This window comes from Alternaria arborescens, assembly GCF_004154835.1.
Source record: "Alternaria arborescens strain FERA 675 chromosome Unknown contig_4, whole genome shotgun sequence".
Lineage (NCBI taxonomy): Eukaryota > Fungi > Ascomycota > Dothideomycetes > Pleosporales > Pleosporaceae > Alternaria > Alternaria arborescens.
This window is the reverse complement of record NW_021167859.1, coordinates 190,074-213,005: the sequence shown is the minus strand read 5'-3', so window position 1 is coordinate 213,005 and position 22,932 is coordinate 190,074. Positions and strand designations below refer to the sequence as shown.

Genomic DNA, 22,932 nt, shown 5'->3' with positions numbered 1-22,932 from the left:
AAAAGAATTGATCAATTGTTTATCTAACATGTAGGGTATTTTCTAGCAAATGTCCAACCCGGACCTGGCACAATAGATGACCTTGGAACGCCGGAGACCCCAAAGGTCCTGGATACCCTCATAGACAGCTTCCCGAGCTGTCCGATCCTTGCACTTTATCTCTCTCGTAGATACAAGGGCCGACCACGACTATCGGCTCCAACATGGCGAAACATCTCTGTCCAGCAACGCGATTACGTGCTCCATGCCTGTCCACAGGAAGCCAGTGGCTGTACTCCTTCTTCTCGAATTATTAACATGAAAATTCCCTCTTCGCCCCCTCGCTACCCGACATATCAACGTGGGCGCGGTTGCATTCCTCCCATCTGCTGCTGCATCTGAGGTGGGTACATTTGTTGACGTTTGGCTGGGTTATTCAAATCATCGCCTCCAGATATCTCCGAGACCTGACGACGGTGACCTGGCGGTAATTGTGCTTGTTGCTGTGGTTGCATTTGCATGTGTGGCGAGGTGCTATATCCCATGTTCCCATGCATGGGATTCACGCCGTAGGGAGTCGGGTGCTGCACTGGCTGGCCGCGCATTGCCTGTGCGAAATCATCCGGAACTGTGGTACCAACTGGAGAAACGCCCGGCATTTGGTTTGGTGAGTTCCACTGACTGACAGTCTGGGGGGACTTGGCCGGAGAGTCCTCTTCCTTGAGAACCAACTGACGTGCGATTTGCACAGGTTGAGGTGCAACCATAGTTCCGTCAGCTTGAGCTATTGGCTTTTTGAGGTGTACAAGGTGTTTTTCTAGCATGTGCAATAGACCCTCTTTGGTAAAGGGCTTAGGAAGAACGTCGTTCATGCCTGGGGATGTTAGCCATTGTTAGACATACAGATGAGCCGGTCTTACCATGTTGGAAATACATCGAGATGTCGTCGCTTCGGATGTTGGAAGTCATGGCAACGATAGGAGTAGTATCGAATTGTCGAATCAGATGGCAGGCTGACACACCGTCGAGGTTCGGCATGATGATATCCATCAAAACCAAATCATACTTGGATCCCGCGTTCATTTTGTTAACCGCCTCCAAACCGTCGAGCTTATTTCAGTCAGTATGGAGTCTGGAAAGCACGGGAAGATGACTTACAGCACTATCAATGGAGCAATGGAAAGCGTACAAGAACTTGCTTCCGATTCGACGACAAGTGGGATCGTCTTCGACCAGCAAGATCTGAGGAGGTCTGATCCACCCTGGGTCTGGGATGGTATTCTTCTTTCTCGGTTCTGGAATTCTGGGCTCGCTGACCTCGGCCGCTTTCGGCGGAGCGGCATATGGGATGTTGTTGATATGCTCGCTGTACATGGGATCGATGCCATTATTAGAACCCACGGGATAAACAAGGTTGTCGAGGTTTTCTAGGCGCATTGAGTTGGTGGAGGTTGCAGATGGTGGGCCGCGGCTCGTCGGCCGTGCTGCTGCTCGCGCGAAGTCGGGCGGTGGCGTTGTTAATGTCCCGTTCATGCGCATGGTGATCTCGTTCATTTGCTCCAAATTCCGGGGGTTCAGCATGGCGTCCGCGTTCGTCTCACTGAGAAGCTTCGAAGCGTGCTGTAAGGGCGAAGCAGGGTTGTCGTCATCGGTGTTGGAAGGAGGCTCCATACTGCCGTTCTGCGACTCGGCGCCGTTAGGGAAGATGAGTTTGCTGTTCCTCCTCTGTGTCGCATCGACACCATGTAGGAAAGTCATGATCTGCTGCATAACATGTTCGTGGTTGACGACCGTTTTTTGTAGCCCAATAACCTCCTGCAGAAGCATGGAATGATGGATGCTCAGTTCACTATAGCGGCTCTCCAGCGCATGCAGCTGAGCTTGTGTGGCCATCAACTGACCGCTAACCATGTCCATCTGTTGTGAGGGTGCGAACTCTTCGGCGGCAGCTTGGTTTGGTTTTCGTGGTGCAGGAGCCTTTCGACGGATGTTGTCGAGCGCATCTTTGTTGTTCATCTTGAAATCAGGGTGCTTGAACTCCCAGGCCTATTGGCTTGTTAGCTAACATAGTCACGAAGATATGCAGGAATGCCACATACTCCTGGCCCATAGGGCGACTGCCCATTCTCTTCGTTGTTATGACGGACTTTGTGGAAATCGTATTTGTTCAGCTGGCGGACGAAACTAGCAAAGTTGCTGTGTTTGAAATGCTTGGGAAGTATGTGTTTTGTGAACTTCTCGTTCTGTCCGTTGGTTAGCAGGTGCAATCGATTGGTACGTATACGAGGCGCATACTTCTAGGACAACGAAGCTGTCGCCATCATTCCCCCATCGTACAACACTCTCGTCGCTCGGGTTTTCCAACATCCTAAACTATGTTTTAGCACGCCGTCACGTCGCGCATGGGCGCGTCCACCTACTTGTACAGCTTGCGCACAAAGTCGCTGGAGTTGTTGGACCCTCCCCCACCGGCTTGATTGGGATCCATGATGCAGGTGAATTGACGACTGTCGTGGGCGAAGAAGCCGTCGTTGGTAACCCGTGTTGATGCGCGACGGCACCGGATGAGTCTCGTCGATGCCGAAATGAGATAGCAAATTCCCCGTCACAGTCTTCAGTACCTGGAAGCGACTGCGATCGAAGCTACGGAAGACGGCGCGCGAGGTTCCGGCGGCGCGTTGTATGCTATGCGCTTAAAGTTTTGCTTAGCCGCGGGCGATCGGTGTTGGACGAGCGATGACGAAATTTCCCAAAACGGGCGCGCCTTCTTGCAGGCTGACGACGGAGTGCGATGGGCGAGATCTGGACCTTCAAGTGTAAGAGACAGGGAGAACATGGGCACATTGCCTCGCGGCTTCTGCGCGGGCACTTGGGAGCTAAACGGGCCTAAAGCAGGTTAACCTTGGGCTTGAGAGGAATGCAGTTGGCAATGCGCTAGCGGGCGTCGTGCCGAGGGAGACGAAGCAGGGGGGGAATGACAGGACACGGGACACGGGGGTGAAGACGCCTGAGTCGTGGGTGAGGTCTGCACCGCACACACACACGCTCTCACTCTCGACGGTGGTGCGATATTACACTGCTTTTTCCAGCATATAGCACAGTTTTGATCATTCTTTCGCCCATGGTCCTTCTGGCCCATGTCTCCACTGATTACGCCGTTGACGAAACATCACTGGCTTGAGGCACGATCGGCATAGCACCGAATAGCCTTCGCTAAAGCTGGTGTGGGTCGATAGGTTAACATCATTATCCGCAATTTGCTGGTGCAGGCAGGACTAGTCTGTACATACGACAGCTAATTATGGACACGAGTATCAGTATGCACATTTGACGATATTACTGAGGTACTGCGACCGCGGAGGTGTCCATGTAGCATACTTTTGGATGAGGCAGATGCACACGTGCTGCGTAGAGGGAAGTGAGCTGGTGGGTGCGCTTGCCGTCTTCCGAGAGCAGTGACACCGGCAAAACACGTCGTACCCCCACTACCTTAGAAAGCTCGTCACTGTCAGGTGCACACGTGCTCTACACCCACACCACGCCCGACATACACACTTTCTCCTGCATCCACCATGTTCGCTACCGCCCGTCGCCTGCCTCTAGTGCGTCCCGTCGCCAGTCGGCGTCTATTTCACGCCTCTGCGCCTGCATTCGTCAATGTTGGAGACAAGCTGCCTGACGTTGAACTCGTCGAGGGTTCTCCGGGTAACAAGGTCAACCTAGCAAATGAGTTGACCGGCAAAGGTGTCATTATCGGTAATTAACGTCTGGCGGGTCTCGTTGACAAAGCTGCGTCTGACAACTGCCAAAGGTGTTCCTGCAGCTTTCTCACCTTCATGCTCCGAGAACCATATCCCCGGCTATATCAATTCTCCTAAGTTGAAGGATGCCGGCAAGGTGTTTGTTGTTTCAGTAAACGATCCTTTTGTGTAAGCAGATGCTTCTTGATATCCGCCATGTTCTCAACTGATCGGATGTAGCATGAAAGCATGGGGCAAGATGCTCGACCCTTCAGGCTCCAGCGGCGTGAGTGTTACCTTGTTCGCCCTTCAGACATTGTGGTGTTGACATTGATAGATCCGCTTCTTGGGAGATCCCAGCCTTCGCTTTACAAAGGCGCTTGATCTCTCTTTCGATGGCGCCTCCATCTTCGGAGGTGATCGTTCGAAGCGATACGCTCTTGTGATTGACAACGGTACCGTCAAAGCAGCACACGTCGAGTCTGATAACACAGGCTTGAATGTTTCTGCAGCAGACAAGGTCCTATAAAGAGTTTTTGACAGGCTGTGTAAGAGAGGAACAAATGTCCATCTAGAGTTCACAGAATGGACCACGATCGCCTAAAACGATAGCGGAAGTAATCAACCTAAATGACAGAACCAATACAATACATCTACATGTACGGAATCGCTCATCAATTTTATACATCTCGAACTACTATCACCGCTTGACCTTGGTATCATGGGTTTTTATCATACAATACCCCGATCACGATGCAACCACTAATAGTGCCTACAAATCATCCAGGCCATTCTGGCTTCTTGTAAAGTTTCCCGGTTCCATCTCCCTATGCCTTGGCTGAAGAAGAAAGACAATGAGTCTCTTAGAATGTTTGACTAGACTCACGAAGCGCGACCAACGCTACTTCTTATACAGAGATATTAGTTCTACAAGCCATTTGAACGCCTTGGAAAAGGTAAATTGACGTTGATTGCCTACTAGGAGATACTGATTGAAATAGCACAATAACGGCTAAGCTTCAGCCACATTGCGCCATCCTCTGACCCAATCTCCACAATCCCTGTAGACGTTCTACACACACAGACCACGGTCTACTTCTTGCCAGCAAATGCGCAAGACCCGAGATCGCGCTTCTCAGCGGGAACATGCGGACTGATGTCAAAGTCGAAGATGTCCATCGGCAAACCTATAGTTGTACACGCATTGGGGATATCGACTATACCGGCTATGTGACCTTGAACCGGGGCGCAAGAGAGCAAGAGATAGATCTGGTAGTCGCTGTACCCTGTGATATCGTTAGTAAAAGATATCTGAGAAAAAAGAAACTTGATGAAACCTCGGGCCAGCGCCCCTTTGCCACTATAGGTCTCAAATCAAAAAAAGAACTAAAAGGCCAAGAAATCTAGAATTGGCAGAGACGAGCGCGGAACATGGGGGAGAGGATACGTGCAAAAAAACGCAGAAAGAAGAATTGCAAACTCACCAAATCGTCTCAAATACTCAATTACCCTCAGACAAGTCTGCCGGTACGCAACCGTCGCATCGAGATAGTGCTGTTTCCCGTGTTCATCCACACTGAAGCCCTCGAAGTAAATATACCTTCCAGGACCGAACTGCGGTTCGACGGGGCCTGGGATGTAGATTGGACTCTTCATATCGAGTTGCTTCATGCCGCCTTTCATGACACTGAACTTGATTGTTATGACGCCTGCCATCTCGATTGCGCCGCAGAAGGATATCTCGCCGTCGCCCTAGCAGGTGGAAAGATGGATGTCAGTTTCAAGGCCACGTACAGACTTCGCTGGAACGAGATGTAAAGACTTACCTGACTGAAATGCAAATCTCCCACACTAAACTTTGCACCCTTGACATGTACCGGCAAGAAAACTTTAGATCCCCTCGACAAGTTCTTGATATCGCAGTTACCACCGTGTTCAGGACGACCTGGAATAGTGCGCGCGCCTTCTTTGGCAATCTTCTCCTTTACAGATCCTGTTGCAGAACCTGCGTGGGCATTTTGGGGCTCAGGCGGTTTAGCCACGTCGCGATTCAGATGGGTGTGTGTAGAGATGAGTTCGGCTTCGCGGGTATTCCAAGTCTCCAGGACTTCGGCAGAGGGCGCGCAGCCTAGAACTGGAAGACGAGAAAAGGATGAGGTCAGCGCTGTATTCGGCATTTTGTGCGTGTGGATGTGAACAAGGATGACTTACTGCCGGGGTGAATGAGGCCTGCGAATCTTACGCCGGGAATATGGCGAGAGCTACAGAAGATGCCTTCAAAGTCCCAGATGGCTTTTGCCCTGCCGATATATTAGTCCACCGCTTTGATCAGCACCTCTCCCACTGTCTTTGCCCTCCCCCCCAAAACAACTAACAACACTTACGCCTCAGGGTAGAGTTCGTCCAAAAATCCACCGCCATTGTCCTTTGCAAACACACCTGTAAACCCCCAAGGCTGGTCCTCTAACGGCTGTACATCTTGAATGTCAACAACGAGGACGTCACCCGGTTCTGCGGTTTCAATATCGAAAGGTCCGGTTAGGTAGTGAATCTTAGTAAGGTCGACATCCCGCACATCGTCTGCAGAGTCATTGTTGCCGATTTGACCGCCAGTCCAGTCTACACACTCGATCTTGACGGCTTCGCCGGGTTTGATAGTGGCGTACGAGGGATTTTCGGGGTGCCAGCGGTTCTAAAGAAGAAAAAAAGACATGTATTAGAGTAGCTCAGTATAGGGCAGAATGATTCGACATACGTGCAGGCACTCTTGCTCTGATGCTGGCTTGTCTAGTGACACTTTCGCTGCATAGCGGAGACCTTCTTTACCCATATTGAGGATTTGGGATACACTGAATTATAAAGTGAAAAGAACGAAGGAGATGGTATGCTGTGTAGATCAGAGAATAGTAAGAAACGCGTCTAGTCGCGCGAGCGGGGAACGTCACGCATATGAAGACAACAGACGCGGGGAAAGAGTAACCTCAGCCTGTCAATTGTTATCTCGGATATAAGGATACGTGCCGAAGACAAGGCCGAATGCCATATCCACCAACTATTACTACAAGGTGGGTGATAAGCTCTACGATACGCGGCTGTTACGTTACGTATCATCGGACGGAGCTGTAAGCTACCTACCACAACGGGACGCGTTGACCCCACTGCGGGGTATAATCATAATAGTACCATCATCGTACAGCGGCCAGATAGCGTGACAGCTAGATACACCTGATTGCCGACGGCGCACATACTAGCTGCGAACTATTTCCAAGGTGCGAGGACGTGTCTTCGTCATGTTGAACGGGAGGCCCCCGCTTGCGTGGAGCTAGTCGTTGAGGATTTCAACGTCATCGCAACCTAGCTAAACGTTTTTCGTGGTGTTTGCCGTACTTCGGATTGGAACTGGGGTTTGTGCATTGCAAGATTGTACTCGTCCATGTGCTGCCATGGCAGATTGAGGAACTCGTGTTTGTTCTTCCAGCGCAATGACTCTTCCTTGAACTTCTCAGCTTCGGTCGGTGGCAGCGGCGGCTCTGTGATTTTGGTGATGAGATATGCCGTCGAGGCTTCGGCGAGGCCGTAGATGAGGACGCCCACGAGAGGTATCTTGACGAATACGTAGAAGCCTAGGCCGAAACCGAAAAGCACGCCAGCTCGATCTTTGAACCATAGTTTCTTCTGCTCTTTGTTGTACCGAACGCGTGTGAAGTAAGGTTCAAGCTGTCTGAAGTTAGAAGTGAGACTTCAAGGTCTGCTGTCAAGGTACATACCAGCTCACGCATAAGCGTTCGTGACGAGAAGTAGGCCTGCAGAAAGCTGACCAGATATCTGCGGGGAAAGAGCAGTGACCCTGCAAAGATGGCCGCTGCTGGCTGCGTTCCTACCGACTTTTTGAATGTATAGAAACTGGCGGCGGGTAGCACAAAACGTCCTACGTATGGAACGTACGACAATGCTAATACTCCCAAGGAAATGGCAGCCTTCCTTCCCTGCTTCGTTGCGTATATCATGACAGCCTGTTTGATTGGCTTCTTCTCTTTGTCGACTCTGGGTGCGTGCTCGGGGTATTTCTCAAGGTTTGGATAGTACATGGCGCGCAGATTGTGGGGGTCTTCGGTCTTGTGCTTCTGCACGTAGGTCTCGTCCACCCAACGCAGGGAGTCCATGAACCTGAAGGTTGCTGTCAGCTAGCGCTGTAGATGAGCAACAGATATGCTTACATTCGGTCCAAAGTAGGAGTGACGTAGCGCATCATCGTCATGAGGAAGAAGGGTACCTGGAGTACGGTGTGCTCAAGGAAGTGGAGGCCATTCACGACGCTTTCGTCCATGTGGGTATGGTCCATGTTGACGAAGAGGGAGAGTATCCATAGTAGCACTCTTACGCCTTGGATCTGGGTGTGTCAGTGGCCGTGTTTGCTTGCTTGGTGGAGGAGACGGAGCGTACGGGTATGGCGACGATGACACGGATAGCGATGCCTGCAGCTACAGCAATAGCAGCTTGGCGGTAGTGGTCCGAGGTGAAGAGACCTGGGTTCTGGAGAGCCCGATTGACTGTCGGGGCGTGTTAGAATGGAGCTGTCATGACGATACCGTGATGGGCAGGCCTTACCACCGACCAAAGTCAGCTGGGCTCCCCGCAGGATGGCATTAGGGTCGAAGTTGGATACATCGAACTGGGACAGGTCGATTTTGTCCATGTTTGCAAGGTGAGGGGGCTACCAGGCAGCTTGGTGTTGCAATCAGGCCAGCAAAGCTAGAGCTTGACTCCACGTCGACGACTTGTGCGAACGCCTGCGAACTGGCGGAGCAATGACGTCGTGCTAGCAGTCCACGGACCCATCCAGCTGCGCGTGTCGCAAACAAAGAACGCGTCGTTGGAAGGTAGCGCCTGCCACGACGACAATGCTACTTCTACCAGCGCCTAGCATTCCATAATCTGTAGGCTGCATGAAGGCATCTGGACGCGGGCGGGGTTCAGACACGCCGCTGATCAGCTTGAAACTGAATTCGTCGCTGTGGCCCAAGCGCGTATCCCATTCCGAAGCAAGGGACTTGGTTCGGCTTCAGCCTTCGATTACCCACCCAACTCAAAAGCAACTATTGTAATACACCCCTCTGCAAGCGCCGGCCGCTGTCTTCTCTAGGGAGCCTTTACCCCGACCTCACTGGGATAGAAATGTCCATATAGCACGCCCATTATGACGATGCCGGCTTCATCCCAGCATGCGCATCCTGAGCACGCGCCGTCCGCTCTCAACCCCAGCAACTCCGGGCGCAGCTTCACGCTCCCCGCGCGCGCGACACGGAGGACTGAGTCGGTGCCCGCGTCGAGGAACACGACTGACGGCATAGAGACGCTGTTTGTGTGCTCCAACTCCAAGATCTTCTCCTTTACCACAGCCGGACCCGCTCGCCGGCTTTCGCCCTCCCGTTCAGGTGACACGTCGCATCCGATACCATGGAAGACGCCTACAGAGCGCACACTTGCAGTCGGTATGTCATCCCACCTGCCACCCAGCCTGAGGGCTGTCTAACGTATCACAGGGGCTCTTCGCATCTATCGCGTGACAGCCTCCAACGTCTCCTTCCTCAACAGCGGCAACCTCCTGCACACAATCTTCCCCCGATCCCAGATATGGCTTGTCGACAATCAGTCCGTCTTTGTGCTACGCATACGGCAGGACTCTTACTATCGCATCGAGCTCCCCTATGAGACCGACGAGGACAAGGTCAACATCACGCATTTCAAATCAGTATTGGCGCAGGTGATGCAGTACGAGAGGACACAGTGCCCGTTTGCGCGAGGCTTTGAAGTCGTGGCAGAGCTTGAGCGTCCAAAGAGCCCTCCACGCAAGACGATCAAGAGGAAGCCTTCGGGACAGGCAAAGAAGTGGGTCATGGATAAGACCTGGGTACCACAACAGCATGGCTCAAGACCTTCTACGTCTGGCACTGATCGCTCAGAGACTGGCACTACCTCTTCATATGACGAGGACGACCGGTCGAGCGTCTGTACCGACAGTAGCGAGATAGTATCCGCGGCCCCTGAGGTCCCTTTAGCGACAATTACACCCAGACCCCTCGCGTCAAAAGCGCCTCCGCGCCGCCTGTCAGTGGGAGAACGGGTCAGCATGTTTCAAGGGCTGCGCTCGGCAACTGCCCCCATCAAAATGCCCAGGAGAGAATCCGTCTCTGCCATGGAGCGCATAGTCGAGTCTCCTCTCTCTCCTCCGGCGAAGCAGTCTAGCGAAGCCGATAAACCCATCCTTGAACGTCAAATCTCAGATGCCCCCAGTCTGGCCTCGAGTGTAGACTCGTTCTACTCCCTGAATACTGCCACACCTTCTCCAAAGTTCCTTGATGCCGATGCTGATGCCATAAACCCATGGGCGAACACCTTCTCTAAGCAAGAAGACGAGCCAAGGGGACGTTCAACACATCGACGCCAGGTATCAGAGGTTACCGTTCGTGGTCCCTCCACCGAACGTACCGATCCATCCGCACCTGTGACGCCTACAGTCCCATACTATTCCTCCACAACTCCCTCGATCGATGTACGACCTTCTTCTGCACCATCTACACCACCGCTTGTAAGCGATTCCGATGATGATAGTCTTGAGCGGGCGAGCATAGAAATTCCCACGCCGCCTGACGCGATCCGCATGAGGAAGCTTACAGGGGCTTCGCAGAGGCGCGCTTTTTCTCCTATGCCTCCAGCCCAAAACCTGTTCTGTCCACCAAAACACAGCCCTCGCAAGGACTTCACAAATGCCCTGGTACGCAAGACATGCGAGCTTGTTCTCGGGCCACCTGCACACTTGGTTTCGGTCATGCTTCGCATCGCTACAAGTATCTCGAATGGCTTTGGCTTCAACACGTACCGTGTGCGCCGCGCAGAGAAGATCCCATGCGCCTGGGAGTCAGACGACGAAGCTGACTGGGCTGAAGAAGACGACTTTGGCATCCCGCTCAACAACATGGGAACTCCGGCGCTACGTCGACAGACCTTCTCTGGTGAAGTCGACTGATGGACCTGAGACAGACCACGTGCAGATGGTGCTTTTTCTTATGTGCATATTCACTGATGATACCAAGCGTTTGTATTTCATGTTGCATCTAGAAGGCGAAGGGCATGCTACTTTGTAGTCGTATCTGTACTACGTTGATGTTTTTATTAGAATAAAGGATTGTAATGTGGCGGTACGTAGGGTGGCAGAATAGTATAGTTTCGAGACGCAGTCTTCGCATGGATGAGGACAGCAGTCTACACACCGTCTTTGGCTGGGCGAACAGCATCGCTGTGGAGCTGAGACCACAGCACCATAATACCCTTGCTATGCTGAAGCTTGCATGGTGGTCGAGACCTGTCAGCTTGCGCTTCAAGCACAGTGTGGTGACACTACGTAACATGCTCTGCTGCTCCGTCAGACCCGGAAGTAGCTCCTAGAGATGACCTCAACTGGGCTCAACTTGCACCTCGCTGCCGTTCGTCATTGCATCCTGCATCCATCATGGCGAGCGATGCATGTGGTATGACATGACCCCTGACGTTGAAGACGGTTGACTACCAAGAATCTCGATCCCAAGGTACACTCCTAGGGAAGGCGTTGCCGGGCCTGGTTCCTAGCGCCCGACTTGCCGGCCTTGGATCGATGACGAGTTTCGTCAGGTACGACAGATTTCAATGCTCACCCTCCTCAACTCCACAGCTCCATCAGCCCATCAGCGCCAACCCACTCTCGTGCGCATCTCGAATTACTTGCATGTCCTCACCTGAGGAAAGCTGTTGGGACTTGCGCGTGATCGCCCGTCCCGTGGGGCATTTAAAATGAGGATGCAGGGTTATGGGTCCTAGCCACGCTGGCAAACCTTCGATCGCGTCTAGCCAGACTTACCGCAACTTGCAGCGCCAGCGTCTTGTCCAATGACGTCTAGCGCTGGCTCGCCTGTTCCGCCTGTAAACAAGGACTTGACCGACTAATGGATTTAGTAGAGGAGGCGGGTGATCCCACCTTTCCTGCTTAATATTCCCATGGAACCCTCAGCTTCGTGTCAGGATTAGACACCCGTCTCGCTTGAGTACGCCCACCCACCTACATATCCCTCTTCGCTTCGCACTGCCGTCGCGTTTATTATGAAAAGGAAGATGGCAGAAGACGACCTCGACGTCTTGTTTGAAGAGACATTAACGCTATGCGAAACACCTCCCGTTCCGCGACGCCATCCCAACCGCGTCGTCAAACAGTACAACAAATCGCTCCCCACAACGCCAGCACACAAGTCCGAGATGGAGATGAAAGGACCGGCCATGTTCCACTTTGGAGGACAGACTGAACTGTCCCCCAAGCCGCTCTTCAACAGAAGCAACTCGTTGCCCTCGAAATCAACACGGCCATCGCTACCGTCTCGCCCATCCGAACCCTTCCAATTCAGCCCCGACGACATTGTCAAGAGTCCGACACCGTTGTTCGGCAGGAGGAACACACTCCCATCCAAAGTGCGCCGTGCTGTCGCCGCCGAAAGAAAGCCATCACCGCTCTCGCGCAGAGAGGACGCGCCACCCTCCGCACCGACCCACACCACCCCCAAGGAACCCACTTCACCAGCGCTGGCACGAAAGGATCCCAACACCAAGACCACTCCCAACCCCAAAAGCAACTCCAGCAAGGCGCCCTTTACGACTCCACAGAGGTACCCAGGTGTTCGTGTTGTCGACATCAAAAGACCATCGCCCCTTTCTGGCAAGGGCAGTGCGCGACGACCCGGTCCCACCCGCTTCACTCCTGCGGACCCCGTATCGCCCATAGTCCTGTCACCTGTCATCTCCAACAGCAACAGCTCAGTAGCTTCGTCGCCATCACCATCTGTCTTCTCCGACTCGGCCTCTTTTTGTGCATCGAGCCCCTCAACACCCGCCACGTCACCACCCGGTTCGCCAACAACACACGCACGCTCGCTAAGTTATTTCGCGCCTTCTCATTGGACTATCAAGCCTTCGCCTTCGCCGATCTATGTCCCTAGACAAAAGTTGAGGAGGAAGGATAGCCCTCGCATGGAGACTCTGCGCACTCTTCGAGCCAAGGAGTCAGATGCAATGTTGCAAAAGGAATACGACCAACATTGGGAACAATACCGCAACAAACTATCCGTAAGTCATTGTCGCGCACTACTGCCTACTTCGTCCGCTAACCTGCGTAGTTAATGACCGGCGGACTATTCTCTGCTGAGCGACTTTAACGACTACGAATAATGATTTTAACGACTTGAACATGAAGGCATCCACGGCGTCACCGGGCATTTGATTATAATACCCAGGGTTTGAATATTTGGGCGCAATTCGATGCATTTGGGTAACCGATCTGCTTTACACGATCGCTTGCATTCAGCATATTGGTACACACATGTAATCTAATAGAGCACAGGGCCTTTTCAGCCCTGGTTTGCATTTCCAACACATTCATCGGCGTCTCAGAGCGATCGAGGGGTGCGCATGTCGTTACTGCGGAGCCTCAGCGCGGCTTTCGTTCATGCAGAGCTTACATCACCCCCGCCTGGCAGCTGACCTTTGAAAGTCACAGCTACGCCGATCAGCCCCATCACGCAGCGCCAGTGATTGGTTGACGCTTCTGACACATTACAACCTTGGCTGCCTGCTTTTCCCGCTGCACCCGCCACATGATATCTATTGCGCTAGTTGATTCTACTCCTTGTCGCCGATGCTGTTATCGAAACGTAGGGTCGAAATGTTCGAATGTACATTGTTTGTGCTATATCCAGACCGCCTGCGCCGCATATCCGTAGTGGCGCAGCGCGTAGCCTTATTCTGTACAAAGGTGGGCCTGACCTAGCCACGCAAGGTAAGCAGGCGCGTAAGATGGCCCCCGAAACCCATACGCTTCGAGTATCTTCATGTACGCATTGACGCCGTACAGCACATAGTACTGTAGTATGTGTGGGGTGTGGCACAGGACTTATAGGACGCTTGGTCCCGGCTTCTAGGGTTTGGTGGTATTTCGAGATTCCGCCTTGTCTGGCGCGTCATTTGTTTCATACGACATATAGAATTTGGCCCGTAGCGCAGCCTTGTAGGCAACCTTTCCACTCTGCATACGTCTTGCACACCTGACTCACTTCGTGTCGTCGCCACTGAAATACTATCAACCTAGGAGAGGCCGCCTCGTGACAGTTGGTGCTTATGAGTCGGAGGTGGATTTAGAAGTTCGACTCGGTTACACCCTCGATACAACCTACACTCGCAAACAAACATCCTACGATCCGCCCCAACGCATACGTATACTTCCCGATCGACACCTGGAACCCATCTGAGCATACGACCCGCCCGTTTGGGCGCCTAAATACCATGGATTTTTCGAACCCCGAAAGAAATCCAAATGCGCCGTTACGCCTGCTATCGTTGGACGGAGGAGGTGTACGAGGACTATCGTCGTTGCTGGTACTCGAGAATCTGATGGAGAATATAGCTTTGGAGGAGAAGAGATTAGGAAGGAGAGCCATGAACGACCACGAACCGCTCAAACCATGCGACTACTTTGATCTTATTGGCGGAACTTCGACGGGTGGAATCATAGCTATCATGCTTTCGAGGTTACGACTAAACTGCAAAGACTGTATTGCGGTGTACAGTAAACTAGCCGAGCAGATATTCAAGCACGACAGATCGCTCAAGGCTTTTGGCATGAAGATCCCAACAGGAGCCAGTCGCTTCTCAGGCACCGTCCTTGCAAACGCCATCAAGACTGCACTGAAAGATCTAGGTTTCGATCCAAACGAACTCATGTGGGATGAAGCACTGTTTGAAGAGGTGGACGAAGCGAATGATCTACCCAGGGACAGCATCTGGGCAGACGCAGCACCAGCACCCCTCATCACGGAGAGCCCAGTAGCCACACTCAAGAACTCAGAATGCTCGTTAGCCTCCGGACCCCCCGACAGTATGGATAGCACCATAGCTCCGTCAACATTGTACAGCGACAGCCCATTTGGTCTCAGAAAACCGATGCGAAGCGCAACCTGGAAATTGCACCACCGGCAATCCGTCCACAGAAAAGCAAACGCAAAAGGCTGCCGCGGTTTTGTCCTCACGTCTCTCAAGAATGCTCTAGGTCTCCCCAGAATTCTCTCAACATACGACCCCAACGACCGAACGACGCGTATCTGGGAAGCCCTTCGCGCCACCTCTGCAGCACCAACCTTCTTCGAGGAAATGCAATTCGGCACACCAAAAGTCACCTACCTAGATGGTGGCGTCGGCTTCAACAACCCCTGCGCAGAAGTCGATTATGCGGCAAAAGCCCTCTGGGAAGGCCGCTCAATCGGCGTCATAGTTTCCGTAGGAACAGGTCTACAATCCATACCCAGCGTAAAGAAGATGGCATCCTGGCTGCCATTCGGCCTCGGAACAGACATCTCCATTGCAAGCGCCCTCACCGGAATGGCCACATCCACCGCACGCGTCGACAACGAAATGAAGCGCATGTACAACAACAGCGACACAAAGTACTTCCGCTTCGACGTTGATCGCGGGCTCGCAGACGTCAGTCTAGAGCAGTGGATGAAGGAAGATGAAATGGCGTCCCTAACCGAACTCTACATGAACGACGGCGAGCAAATCCGGTCGGCCAAGGATTTTGGCCAACGCATGGCTAAACTCTCGGCGCTCCCGCCCAGATTCGAAATCAGTGCTAGTCACTTCCGGCTTGGAATGACGGGACGCGGTCTAATGGATTCGTCGTTTCAACTCGCGCAGGTGGATTTTAAAACGGGGATGCCACTTGGTGTAAGCCCGCATCTAGAAGATCTACCGAAAATGTCACAATACCGTGATTTATCGCCGAGTGGGGAGAGCGGTCTTGCGATTGATAATGAGACGGGGAGGTTGAAAAGGGTTTACCCTGTTGCCGAGGATCTGGATCATGATGGGCGACGCGAGGAAGCGGCAGTGTATCAGTGTATCAAGGCTGATAATGTTTGTCTCCGGACGATCAAGACGGGGATTCCGCAGGGGAAATACAAAGTCCAGTTCCTTGTCTCGTTTCACAGCAGTTCGTATACAGCGCCTCGGGATCTCGTCTTTAGCGTTGGGAAACCGTTTGATCCGAATACGTTTTCGCAACGGTATGTTGATGTCAAGATTACGCCGGATGTGGGCAGTGTGTTGTTGCATCCGGATGCTGTGAGGGTGAGGGTGGGATCGAAGCGGTATGAAGAGTTCAAGGGGAAAGGGTGGGTGGAGATTGAGGGGGATATCGAGGTTAGTGTAGGGTTGGATGGGGCGCTGGGGTTTATCGTTAGTAAGAGGTTTGAAGAGGGCGTCTTTGTTGATGGCTGGAGTTTTGGCGGTGTGAGGTTGGAGCCTGTTTTTGGGAGTGCGCCGGTGCGGATAGATAGTCCGCGGATTTTGACATGAAGGCACGTTACAATTGGTACAGAGAAAGAATCGCATACCCTGGGAGGGTTGGTGTTGATTATGTTACAAAGCCTAGCAGAATTAATAATGAGAAGTCCATTCAAGCGATCAAAACTACAATATTTTGATACTAATATGTAGCTATAGATACAGTAATCTGCGTCGGGATGACGACAAGGATAAAGATCCAGATAAACAAGACGATGCGACTTCCCTTGGTTGACCCGATGTACAAAGCGGCGATCAACACGGTGGGTAATGGGAGAAGGGCGACGGTACCGGTATCGTCCGGTACCCAAACAAACAGATTGATCATCATCGCCACAAGGCATACGATCATCGCAATGATGCTCAGCTTATGGCTCTTTGTCCAAGCTATGGCATTCCACTTCTCGCCGCCTTCCCCGTTGGGAAGTATTGGAGTGTTGTATGAGATGGACCCTCCGCGTAGATCGTTTTTAATGCGTCGTCGCAGTTTTGCTTCGGTCAAGGCAGACAAATCGTCGCCCTCTTCCTTTGTAGGCTCGTTCATCTGCTCTTGCATCGCGGCTGCAAGTTCGAAAACAGCCTTATTTTCTCCTGCCACGTCTTCTCTGCCTCGCCCTCGTTTCTTCATAACCATGCAGGCTCTGATCCACATGGTGAAAAGTCCAAGAGTCCAAACTATGTGGAAGGTTACCATAATGAATAGTTGGATGTATGAGAATCCCCATTTGTAGTCCTATACGGTTCAGTTAGAGAATGAAGACCCGAGTGACAACAGACATACCAGCGCAGCCTGACACTTCCCATTCCCTTGTAAGTAATTGAAATCGTACGTCTTGTTATCGTATGCCCATAGCATTTGCGATGGGTCATTAGTGACTCGAAACAATAGGTCTTCGTAAGAACTATAATATGTATTTTCATACGCCGTGGTTCTAATCAGAGATGGTGCTGAGATGTTGAGTGTAGGCGGCGGCAGAAGTTGTCCTCCAAAGGTAGAATTTATCTTGTCTCCTCTGTTGAAGCCGTATTCTGCAGCATCTGCGTAAAAATCAGCAATAGTCACTTAATTCTACATGATGTAGCTTACACCTAGATACGTTGCGCTGCAACTCACAGTACGTAGAGTTGAAGACCCTGTCGCCACTCCCTGCCGGATCAAAATGACACGTGCTGAACCTCCCATCAAGTGAGCCGAGCGATGGAACCACTGGCTCAAATCTGTTTAAAACTGTGTAAGAAGGGTCAGACCAGATAACGCTACTCAATTTTCCGCTTAGCTCACTTACACTGGTAATTGTCCTTTGCAGGATCTTTGTCTAGTGCAATATGATCATCTTCTAAACCGATCCGCGAACCGTCATGGATGACAAAGTATGCGAAGCTGAATGCGTTGAAAGGGACGTATTCGCCTCCTGTTGTTTGGATAAAAGCATCAACATTCGCGCTATAACCCGTCATTGCACTGGCGATGGTCGGGTACACAAAGGTGAAAGTCATGGTGCACACCATGAAGACCATGGCTATCTTCGAATGTAGCCCGTGACGTCTCACGAAATCACGGATCATACACAGGGTAGATACGAAAAGGCCGCCGTTCGGAAGAAAGATCGTTCGATATGTCCCAAACGTGATGGGCGTAACTTCCATGGAAGTTGTAACGTACCGAGCGAAGACACGCCACGATATATACGCGACGAGAGCTTGACCACCGCGGCCGACTAGCTTTGTAAAAGTCAGCTTCTTAAACGTCTGGAGATATAGTATAGACAGGCTACAGTGTGCCTCAACTCACGATGTCCCAGGCAATATCTATAGTTTTCACCTCTGTGAAGTTCATATGCCCAAATCCCAATGTAATCTGGAAGAAGCCAGATTTGCTAAAGAATCGAAACTTTGATGGGTCCAGCGCAAAAGAATCGTCGGGTAAACAGGCTGGTTGAGATCCAGAATCAACTCTGGAAGTTGGCGCTATCAGCACAGCAAAGGCAAACAACAAGAGTGCAAGCCATGCTGCGAGAAGTATCCAAAGTGCACAGCGTCGCCATTTTCTGCGGATGTCCTTGGCCGCTTGTCGATGGGGTTCGCGCCAGAACGTTGTAAAGTGTGAGGGTGCTGTGCTGAAAGTGGATGAGAACTGGGATAGTTTCGGTATCATCGTGAGAGCGGAAAGGTGAACACGCAACTATCACAAACCATCACGCGCTCGGTTGTGCATGCGATACAAGTAGGAAGCCGTTAGCAACGAGGAAAGCAGGAACACGATGGAGATACGTGAAAGACTGCACACCACCCTCAAGCCAGTAAAAACGCGGGGATACCAGGCGTAAGTCGCGAATTCGCTTTTGTGCTGGCTGCAGCACCGCCCCCTCGAATTGGGGGCCAGTTTCGAAGTTTACATACTAGCTATCACACAATGTTGCCGATCGAGTGGCGTAGATATGCAAGGCCACCAGTTTACGGATCACAGCCAAGGAAGCAGATCTGCTTGGATTTCGTGAATGACTTTCCACATCGCGGTGACGGTGGGTGATGTTGGCGTTGTTGGAGTGGCGGTCCTACAAGCTGTGCATCGTGCGTGGTAGGCATTGGTCTTAGCTTGTCCCGGTTTTCCGTGGTGCAAGCCTTGCAGATAGTACTCAGCCTTGCAAGAGATGGTGACAGTAAGGCGGCTCGCCTTGTCGCAGGGTGGTTAGGCGTCCGGCGTCAACCTGCGGACCGTATCGCGACGCGAAGATAAACTTGGCGCGACCCTGGAGCAAGGGAAGGGAGCTGACATGACGCGGTGGCGCTAACGCCACCATCCTCTCCATCATCTGTTTCTCTTCCAAGTAACAAGGCACATACGCGAAACACCATAGCACAAGCAGCAATAGTCGCATAAGTATGTTTAAATCAGTTCTCATCGCCTATCTACGCTTAGCACACATGTCGGCGGTTCTCAAAGGATGATAGAGCAATATGCGTCTTTCTTGAGCGAGCTGGGCAGCATGGCAAAGCGCGCGCTAACATGATACAAAGGAGTTTCCTGTCTCTCCGTATATTTCTATATAAACAGTAGACCAGAAGTATTCAACATATTTAAGACATTATATACAAACGTAACACGTACCCGGTACCTCTAAGATAGGTCGTCTTCACTTCTGATCTTGTTCGAGCTTTGAGTCGTTGTTTTACCCTCGTCTGATTACCTTTCTCTGTTCACATGCTCTTCAGAGAGAAAAAGAAGAGTGACACTCACCAAAGCTAGCGTTATATCAACGACGGCATGGCAAACTGGGCGCGCGAAGAGTTCATGGATCGAATAAAGGCGTGAGTCTATCTCCTAGTGGCGATCGCTACTTCTCGTTAACACATACTGTCAGTCTACGTTCGTCGGGCGAATACTCAGATCTAACCATCACCTGCGGACCGGATACCTACAAAGTGCATAAAGCTATCGTATGCTCTCAGTCATCTTTCTTCAGCAAGGCCGAGAAGTTTCCCGTATGCAAGGTACGTCAGCTTGCAAGTATCAGCGCTAGGAATGATAAGATCTCCTGTGCGTTCCAAATTGAATTGTTAAGTGACAAAATTGCGCATGAATCATGGCTACCCTTGGTGTCAGTATGCACATTCGCTGACTGGATTGGATACAGGAAGCCACAGAGGGTGGAATACATTTACCCGAGGACGATCCGCAAGCTGTGAAGCTCTTAGTCCAGTTCTTCTACGAGAGCGAATACGACCCGCAGTATCCTAGCCTTGATCGTCATGATCTCAATGAGGCAGGCAAGCCAAAACTGACGGTGCTAAGAAGACACGGTTACCACTACAACTTCCCTCACACATGCTGCAAGCCTCACTGCCTAGACTCCGCCTATAAAGTATGTCATCATCATCATTGTACACCAAAAGCCTGTGGAGAAAAGTGCGTCAATTTCATCTGCAAAGACTGCGCGGTCCGACCACCTGACGGCGATGCCGACCAGCTTCTTCTTCATGCGATGATGTATGAGCTTGCGGATAAGTACGATGTCACCGGACTAAGATACCTGGCCAAGAAGAAGTTCTATCACTCATGTGCGGCCTTCTGGGACACTGAGCAGTTCGCCATAGCAGCTGAGCACGCCCTTATCTCAACACCTGAGAGTGATACTGGCTTGCGACAAGTGCTTTGTCAGACGATAAGATCACACATCAAACTGCTCAACGTACCAAGCATCGTCACTTTGCTCCACAAGCATCCTAATCTTATGTACAGTGTTCTCAGAAAGCAGGCTGAAGAGCTCGGGGGCTTGGAACCCATGGTCAAGACTGCATCCTGAATCGCTCTGCGATAGGTCGCTCTGAAGGCAATTGTGGTAAATTATATTGCAAGATTCATGAACAACTGCCTGTGTATAGATTTAGGATACATTCCAATTGGTGTAAAATAGTCTAACCAAGCGGCAGACGCTATGCCCCAATTCTCGCTTTCCGTATACTATCTGACAACCAATTCCCCCTCCATGGTGTGAGATCCGCAGAGCTCTCCAGAAGTTTAGATCCACCCCAGGTCCTTTGCGCGTATCTTGAGCACGCCCATAGCCAGGCCATTAAACTCGTTAAGTAGCGCCTCCGCCACCGGCGAATTAAGTGTCTTCATGTGGTCTGCGATGGTTTTGGCGACTATGTCTCGGAGTCCTTTGTCGCTCTCTGGTGTTGTGGAGAAAGCATAATGAGCGGCAGGGGCAAACTGCTGACTCTCCCAGTACTTCTCACATGCGAAAGAGAACTTGGCAAGAGCGAGCTGTTTGAGTCCAGGTACGTCGTACTTGTCGCCGATTCCGTACATCTTCGCACTGACGAGGAGTTGTGATGCGACTATGCCCTTTGTGCGAGAAGCCCAGTCCGGACAGCACTGAGTGCACACGAAGTCGACACAGCAATCCTGGGAGCGGCATTTGTGATGAGGGCAAAAAAAAGCAAAATTGTAGTTATAGCAGGCAGATTGGCAAGTGTGTGGAAAGGAATAGCGATAGTTGGGTTGTTTGTTGACACACACTACTGGCAGGGCCAAATGTGCCATGTCCGTGAGCGTGACGTCGTATTCGCCTTCGTACAGGTACTGCACGAGTAGCTTCACAATCTCTGGCTCGTCCTCCGAGAGATCGGCTTTGGCAGTCGCACCTTCCTACCGAATGGTTAGTATATCGCGACCTATAAGCTACGTCTGCCTTACTTGACCAGCAGTGAACCCCTCCGCGCCCTTGAAGAACCCCGCCCGAGTACAAACCACATTCTTGTGCACATTGTAAGTGTCGGTTCCGCAGGTGATGACAAAGTCGGAGTATTCGTCAGATTCGAGCAAGCTGTGAGGACGTTACTTTCTGGATGGACGAATGGTATGATCATATCACCTCTTGAGCGTGCCCATGAGCTCTTCGCGCGCCTGTTCTTCCGCCATGTTGTAGTTGATTAAGGACCGATATATCACTGGCTGTGGTGAGTGTCGTTTCGGCGAAATATGTGCGTACAAATATGGAATAGACGAAAGAAAAGCACGGACGTGAGCGTTGAGTGAGGTCAGAGGTGAAGGTGAGTTGCGCGACACGAACCTTCTTAAGCCGTCTCCCAGCTACATTGACACAATCTCTTCTCTAACTCCAACTTCGTATAGAGAACACCCACTATGGTGGCTTCCCCAGCGCCGAATGTTCATCTGACGATGATGAAGGAGTAAGTAAAAGCTCATTACTAGAATGTACACCAAATTTATACACAGCTCTTTTCCTCCAGGGCTTGTCGCGCATAAATCTGTGTATACCTTTAGGGTACGCTTTAGTAATTAGCAGTACATTTTATCGAAAAGAAGCTTCGCACTAACCAACACTTAGGTTGTTAGCATCAGGCGACTACTCTGACTTCACAATCACTTGCGGAAGTGACACATACCGCGTCCACAAGAACATCGTCTGCAAGCGTTCTGGCTTCTTCGAGCGCGCTGAAAGGTTTCCGCGGCCTGTTGGCGAAGTATGTCCACTGTGATATTTGCAGATGCGTTCGACATCAGTGCTAATGTGATAACAGGAAGCAAGTGAAGGCAAAGTCGATCTACCTCAAGACGAGCCAGAAATCGTACGACTGCTCGTTCAGTACCTCTATGAAAATGATTACAAAGTGGATTCCGACGAGAAACGCGAGCAGAAACAGGCTGCTGTAGACCTGCGGTCGCAGCGCAGCCCCGGTGGCTGTGGTTACCTCTTAAATTTTCCTCACAAATGTGGTCAGGGCTGTAGTTATCCTACCGTTTGGGTCTGCCCGCATCATCGCTGCATCAATAAGTGCTGTTCAGCCTGCAACTTCACATGCAGTACCTGCTCCCCGATTATCGAAGCAGGCGAGACTGACCCAAAGTTGTTGCTCCTTCACTCCAAGATGTACGCAATTGGCGACAAATACGATGTGGTAGGCCTCAAGGAGCTAGCACGCACAAATTTCCGTACAATCAGCAACAAAGTGTGGAATCACAAAGCCTTCGCAGAAGTAGCAGACCACGTTCTCAGCAGTACACCAGATAGTGACGTTGGTCTACGAGATGTACTCTGCGAGATGATTGGATTGTATGTCGAACTGCTCAACAAGCCAGCCTTTGCAGATCTACTGAACAAGCATACCAAGTTCATGTTCAAGGTTCTCAGACGTGTATGCGAAGTTAAGGGAGGCCTGAAACCCACCGGTTGAGCGTGCAGGGAAAGGAGAGCAGACATTGGAGAAAGGTTTCGAAGGCAAGGTGCAGTAGGATACCATTTCTGGAACGAGGCGGAGCCTCAGTAAACGA

General features: G+C 51.4%; 12 protein-coding genes across 12 annotated transcripts; 7 read left to right on the top strand and 5 right to left on the bottom strand.

The window, feature by feature from the left end:
* Positions 1-335: 335 nt before the first annotated feature.
* Positions 336-2,467, bottom strand: AA0111_g2155 (hypothetical protein; the record flags this gene model as incomplete). The annotated part of the gene is made up of 6 exons (XM_028647895.1): positions 336-853; positions 900-1,089; positions 1,138-2,025; positions 2,079-2,222; positions 2,275-2,347; positions 2,400-2,467. The coding sequence occupies 6 exons, from the start codon at positions 2,465-2,467 to the stop codon at positions 336-338; spliced, it is 1,881 nt and encodes a 626-aa protein (XP_028510064.1).
* Positions 2,468-3,551: 1,084 nt separating this feature from the next.
* AA0111_g2154 (hypothetical protein) lies at positions 3,552-4,248 on the top strand (the record flags this gene model as incomplete). The annotated part of the gene is made up of 4 exons (XM_028647894.1): positions 3,552-3,735; positions 3,791-3,908; positions 3,960-4,005; positions 4,057-4,248. The coding sequence occupies 4 exons, from the start codon at positions 3,552-3,554 to the stop codon at positions 4,246-4,248; spliced, it is 540 nt and encodes a 179-aa protein (XP_028510063.1).
* A 563-nt stretch (positions 4,249-4,811) lies between these two features.
* AA0111_g2153 (putative formamidase) lies at positions 4,812-6,549 on the bottom strand (the record flags this gene model as incomplete). Its single annotated transcript, XM_028647893.1, has 6 exons — positions 4,812-5,005; positions 5,204-5,471; positions 5,546-5,883; positions 5,931-6,019; positions 6,104-6,411; positions 6,475-6,549. The coding sequence occupies 6 exons, from the start codon at positions 6,547-6,549 to the stop codon at positions 4,812-4,814; spliced, it is 1,272 nt and encodes a 423-aa protein (XP_028510066.1).
* Positions 6,550-7,073: 524 nt separating this feature from the next.
* Positions 7,074-8,415, bottom strand: AA0111_g2152 (hypothetical protein; the record flags this gene model as incomplete). The annotated part of the gene is made up of 5 exons (XM_028647892.1): positions 7,074-7,436; positions 7,487-7,886; positions 7,937-8,109; positions 8,163-8,269; positions 8,328-8,415. The coding sequence occupies 5 exons, from the start codon at positions 8,413-8,415 to the stop codon at positions 7,074-7,076; spliced, it is 1,131 nt and encodes a 376-aa protein (XP_028510065.1).
* Positions 8,416-8,916: 501 nt separating this feature from the next.
* Positions 8,917-10,746, top strand: AA0111_g2151 (hypothetical protein; the record flags this gene model as incomplete). The annotated part of the gene is made up of 2 exons (XM_028647891.1): positions 8,917-9,211; positions 9,263-10,746. The coding sequence occupies 2 exons, from the start codon at positions 8,917-8,919 to the stop codon at positions 10,744-10,746; spliced, it is 1,779 nt and encodes a 592-aa protein (XP_028510068.1).
* Positions 10,747-11,864: 1,118 nt separating this feature from the next.
* Positions 11,865-12,955, top strand: AA0111_g2150 (hypothetical protein; the record flags this gene model as incomplete). Its single annotated transcript, XM_028647890.1, has 2 exons — positions 11,865-12,866; positions 12,917-12,955. The coding sequence occupies 2 exons, from the start codon at positions 11,865-11,867 to the stop codon at positions 12,953-12,955; spliced, it is 1,041 nt and encodes a 346-aa protein (XP_028510067.1).
* A 1,123-nt stretch (positions 12,956-14,078) lies between these two features.
* AA0111_g2149 (hypothetical protein) lies at positions 14,079-16,145 on the top strand (the record flags this gene model as incomplete). The annotated part of the gene is made up of 1 exon (XM_028647888.1): positions 14,079-16,145. One exon carries the CDS (start codon positions 14,079-14,081, stop codon positions 16,143-16,145), a length of 2,067 nt encoding a protein of 688 aa, XP_028509780.1.
* Positions 16,146-16,275: 130 nt separating this feature from the next.
* Positions 16,276-17,630, bottom strand: AA0111_g2148 (hypothetical protein; the record flags this gene model as incomplete). The annotated part of the gene is made up of 4 exons (XM_028647887.1): positions 16,276-16,866; positions 16,915-17,171; positions 17,221-17,361; positions 17,420-17,630. 4 exons carry the CDS (start codon positions 17,628-17,630, stop codon positions 16,276-16,278), a joined length of 1,200 nt encoding a protein of 399 aa, XP_028509781.1.
* Positions 17,631-17,926: 296 nt separating this feature from the next.
* AA0111_g2147 (hypothetical protein) lies at positions 17,927-18,073 on the top strand (the record flags this gene model as incomplete). The annotated part of the gene is made up of 1 exon (XM_028647886.1): positions 17,927-18,073. One exon carries the CDS (start codon positions 17,927-17,929, stop codon positions 18,071-18,073), a length of 147 nt encoding a protein of 48 aa, XP_028509784.1.
* A 1,325-nt stretch (positions 18,074-19,398) lies between these two features.
* Positions 19,399-20,437, top strand: AA0111_g2146 (hypothetical protein; the record flags this gene model as incomplete). The annotated part of the gene is made up of 3 exons (XM_028647885.1): positions 19,399-19,442; positions 19,496-19,625; positions 19,769-20,437. 3 exons carry the CDS (start codon positions 19,399-19,401, stop codon positions 20,435-20,437), a joined length of 843 nt encoding a protein of 280 aa, XP_028509785.1.
* Positions 20,438-20,652: 215 nt separating this feature from the next.
* On the bottom strand, positions 20,653-21,558 carry AA0111_g2145 (hypothetical protein; the record flags this gene model as incomplete). The annotated part of the gene is made up of 4 exons (XM_028647884.1): positions 20,653-21,012; positions 21,157-21,285; positions 21,334-21,463; positions 21,512-21,558. The coding sequence occupies 4 exons, from the start codon at positions 21,556-21,558 to the stop codon at positions 20,653-20,655; spliced, it is 666 nt and encodes a 221-aa protein (XP_028509782.1).
* A 225-nt stretch (positions 21,559-21,783) lies between these two features.
* AA0111_g2144 (hypothetical protein) lies at positions 21,784-22,835 on the top strand (the record flags this gene model as incomplete). Its single annotated transcript, XM_028647883.1, has 3 exons — positions 21,784-21,830; positions 21,989-22,124; positions 22,182-22,835. 3 exons carry the CDS (start codon positions 21,784-21,786, stop codon positions 22,833-22,835), a joined length of 837 nt encoding a protein of 278 aa, XP_028509783.1.
* Positions 22,836-22,932: the final 97 nt, after the last annotated feature.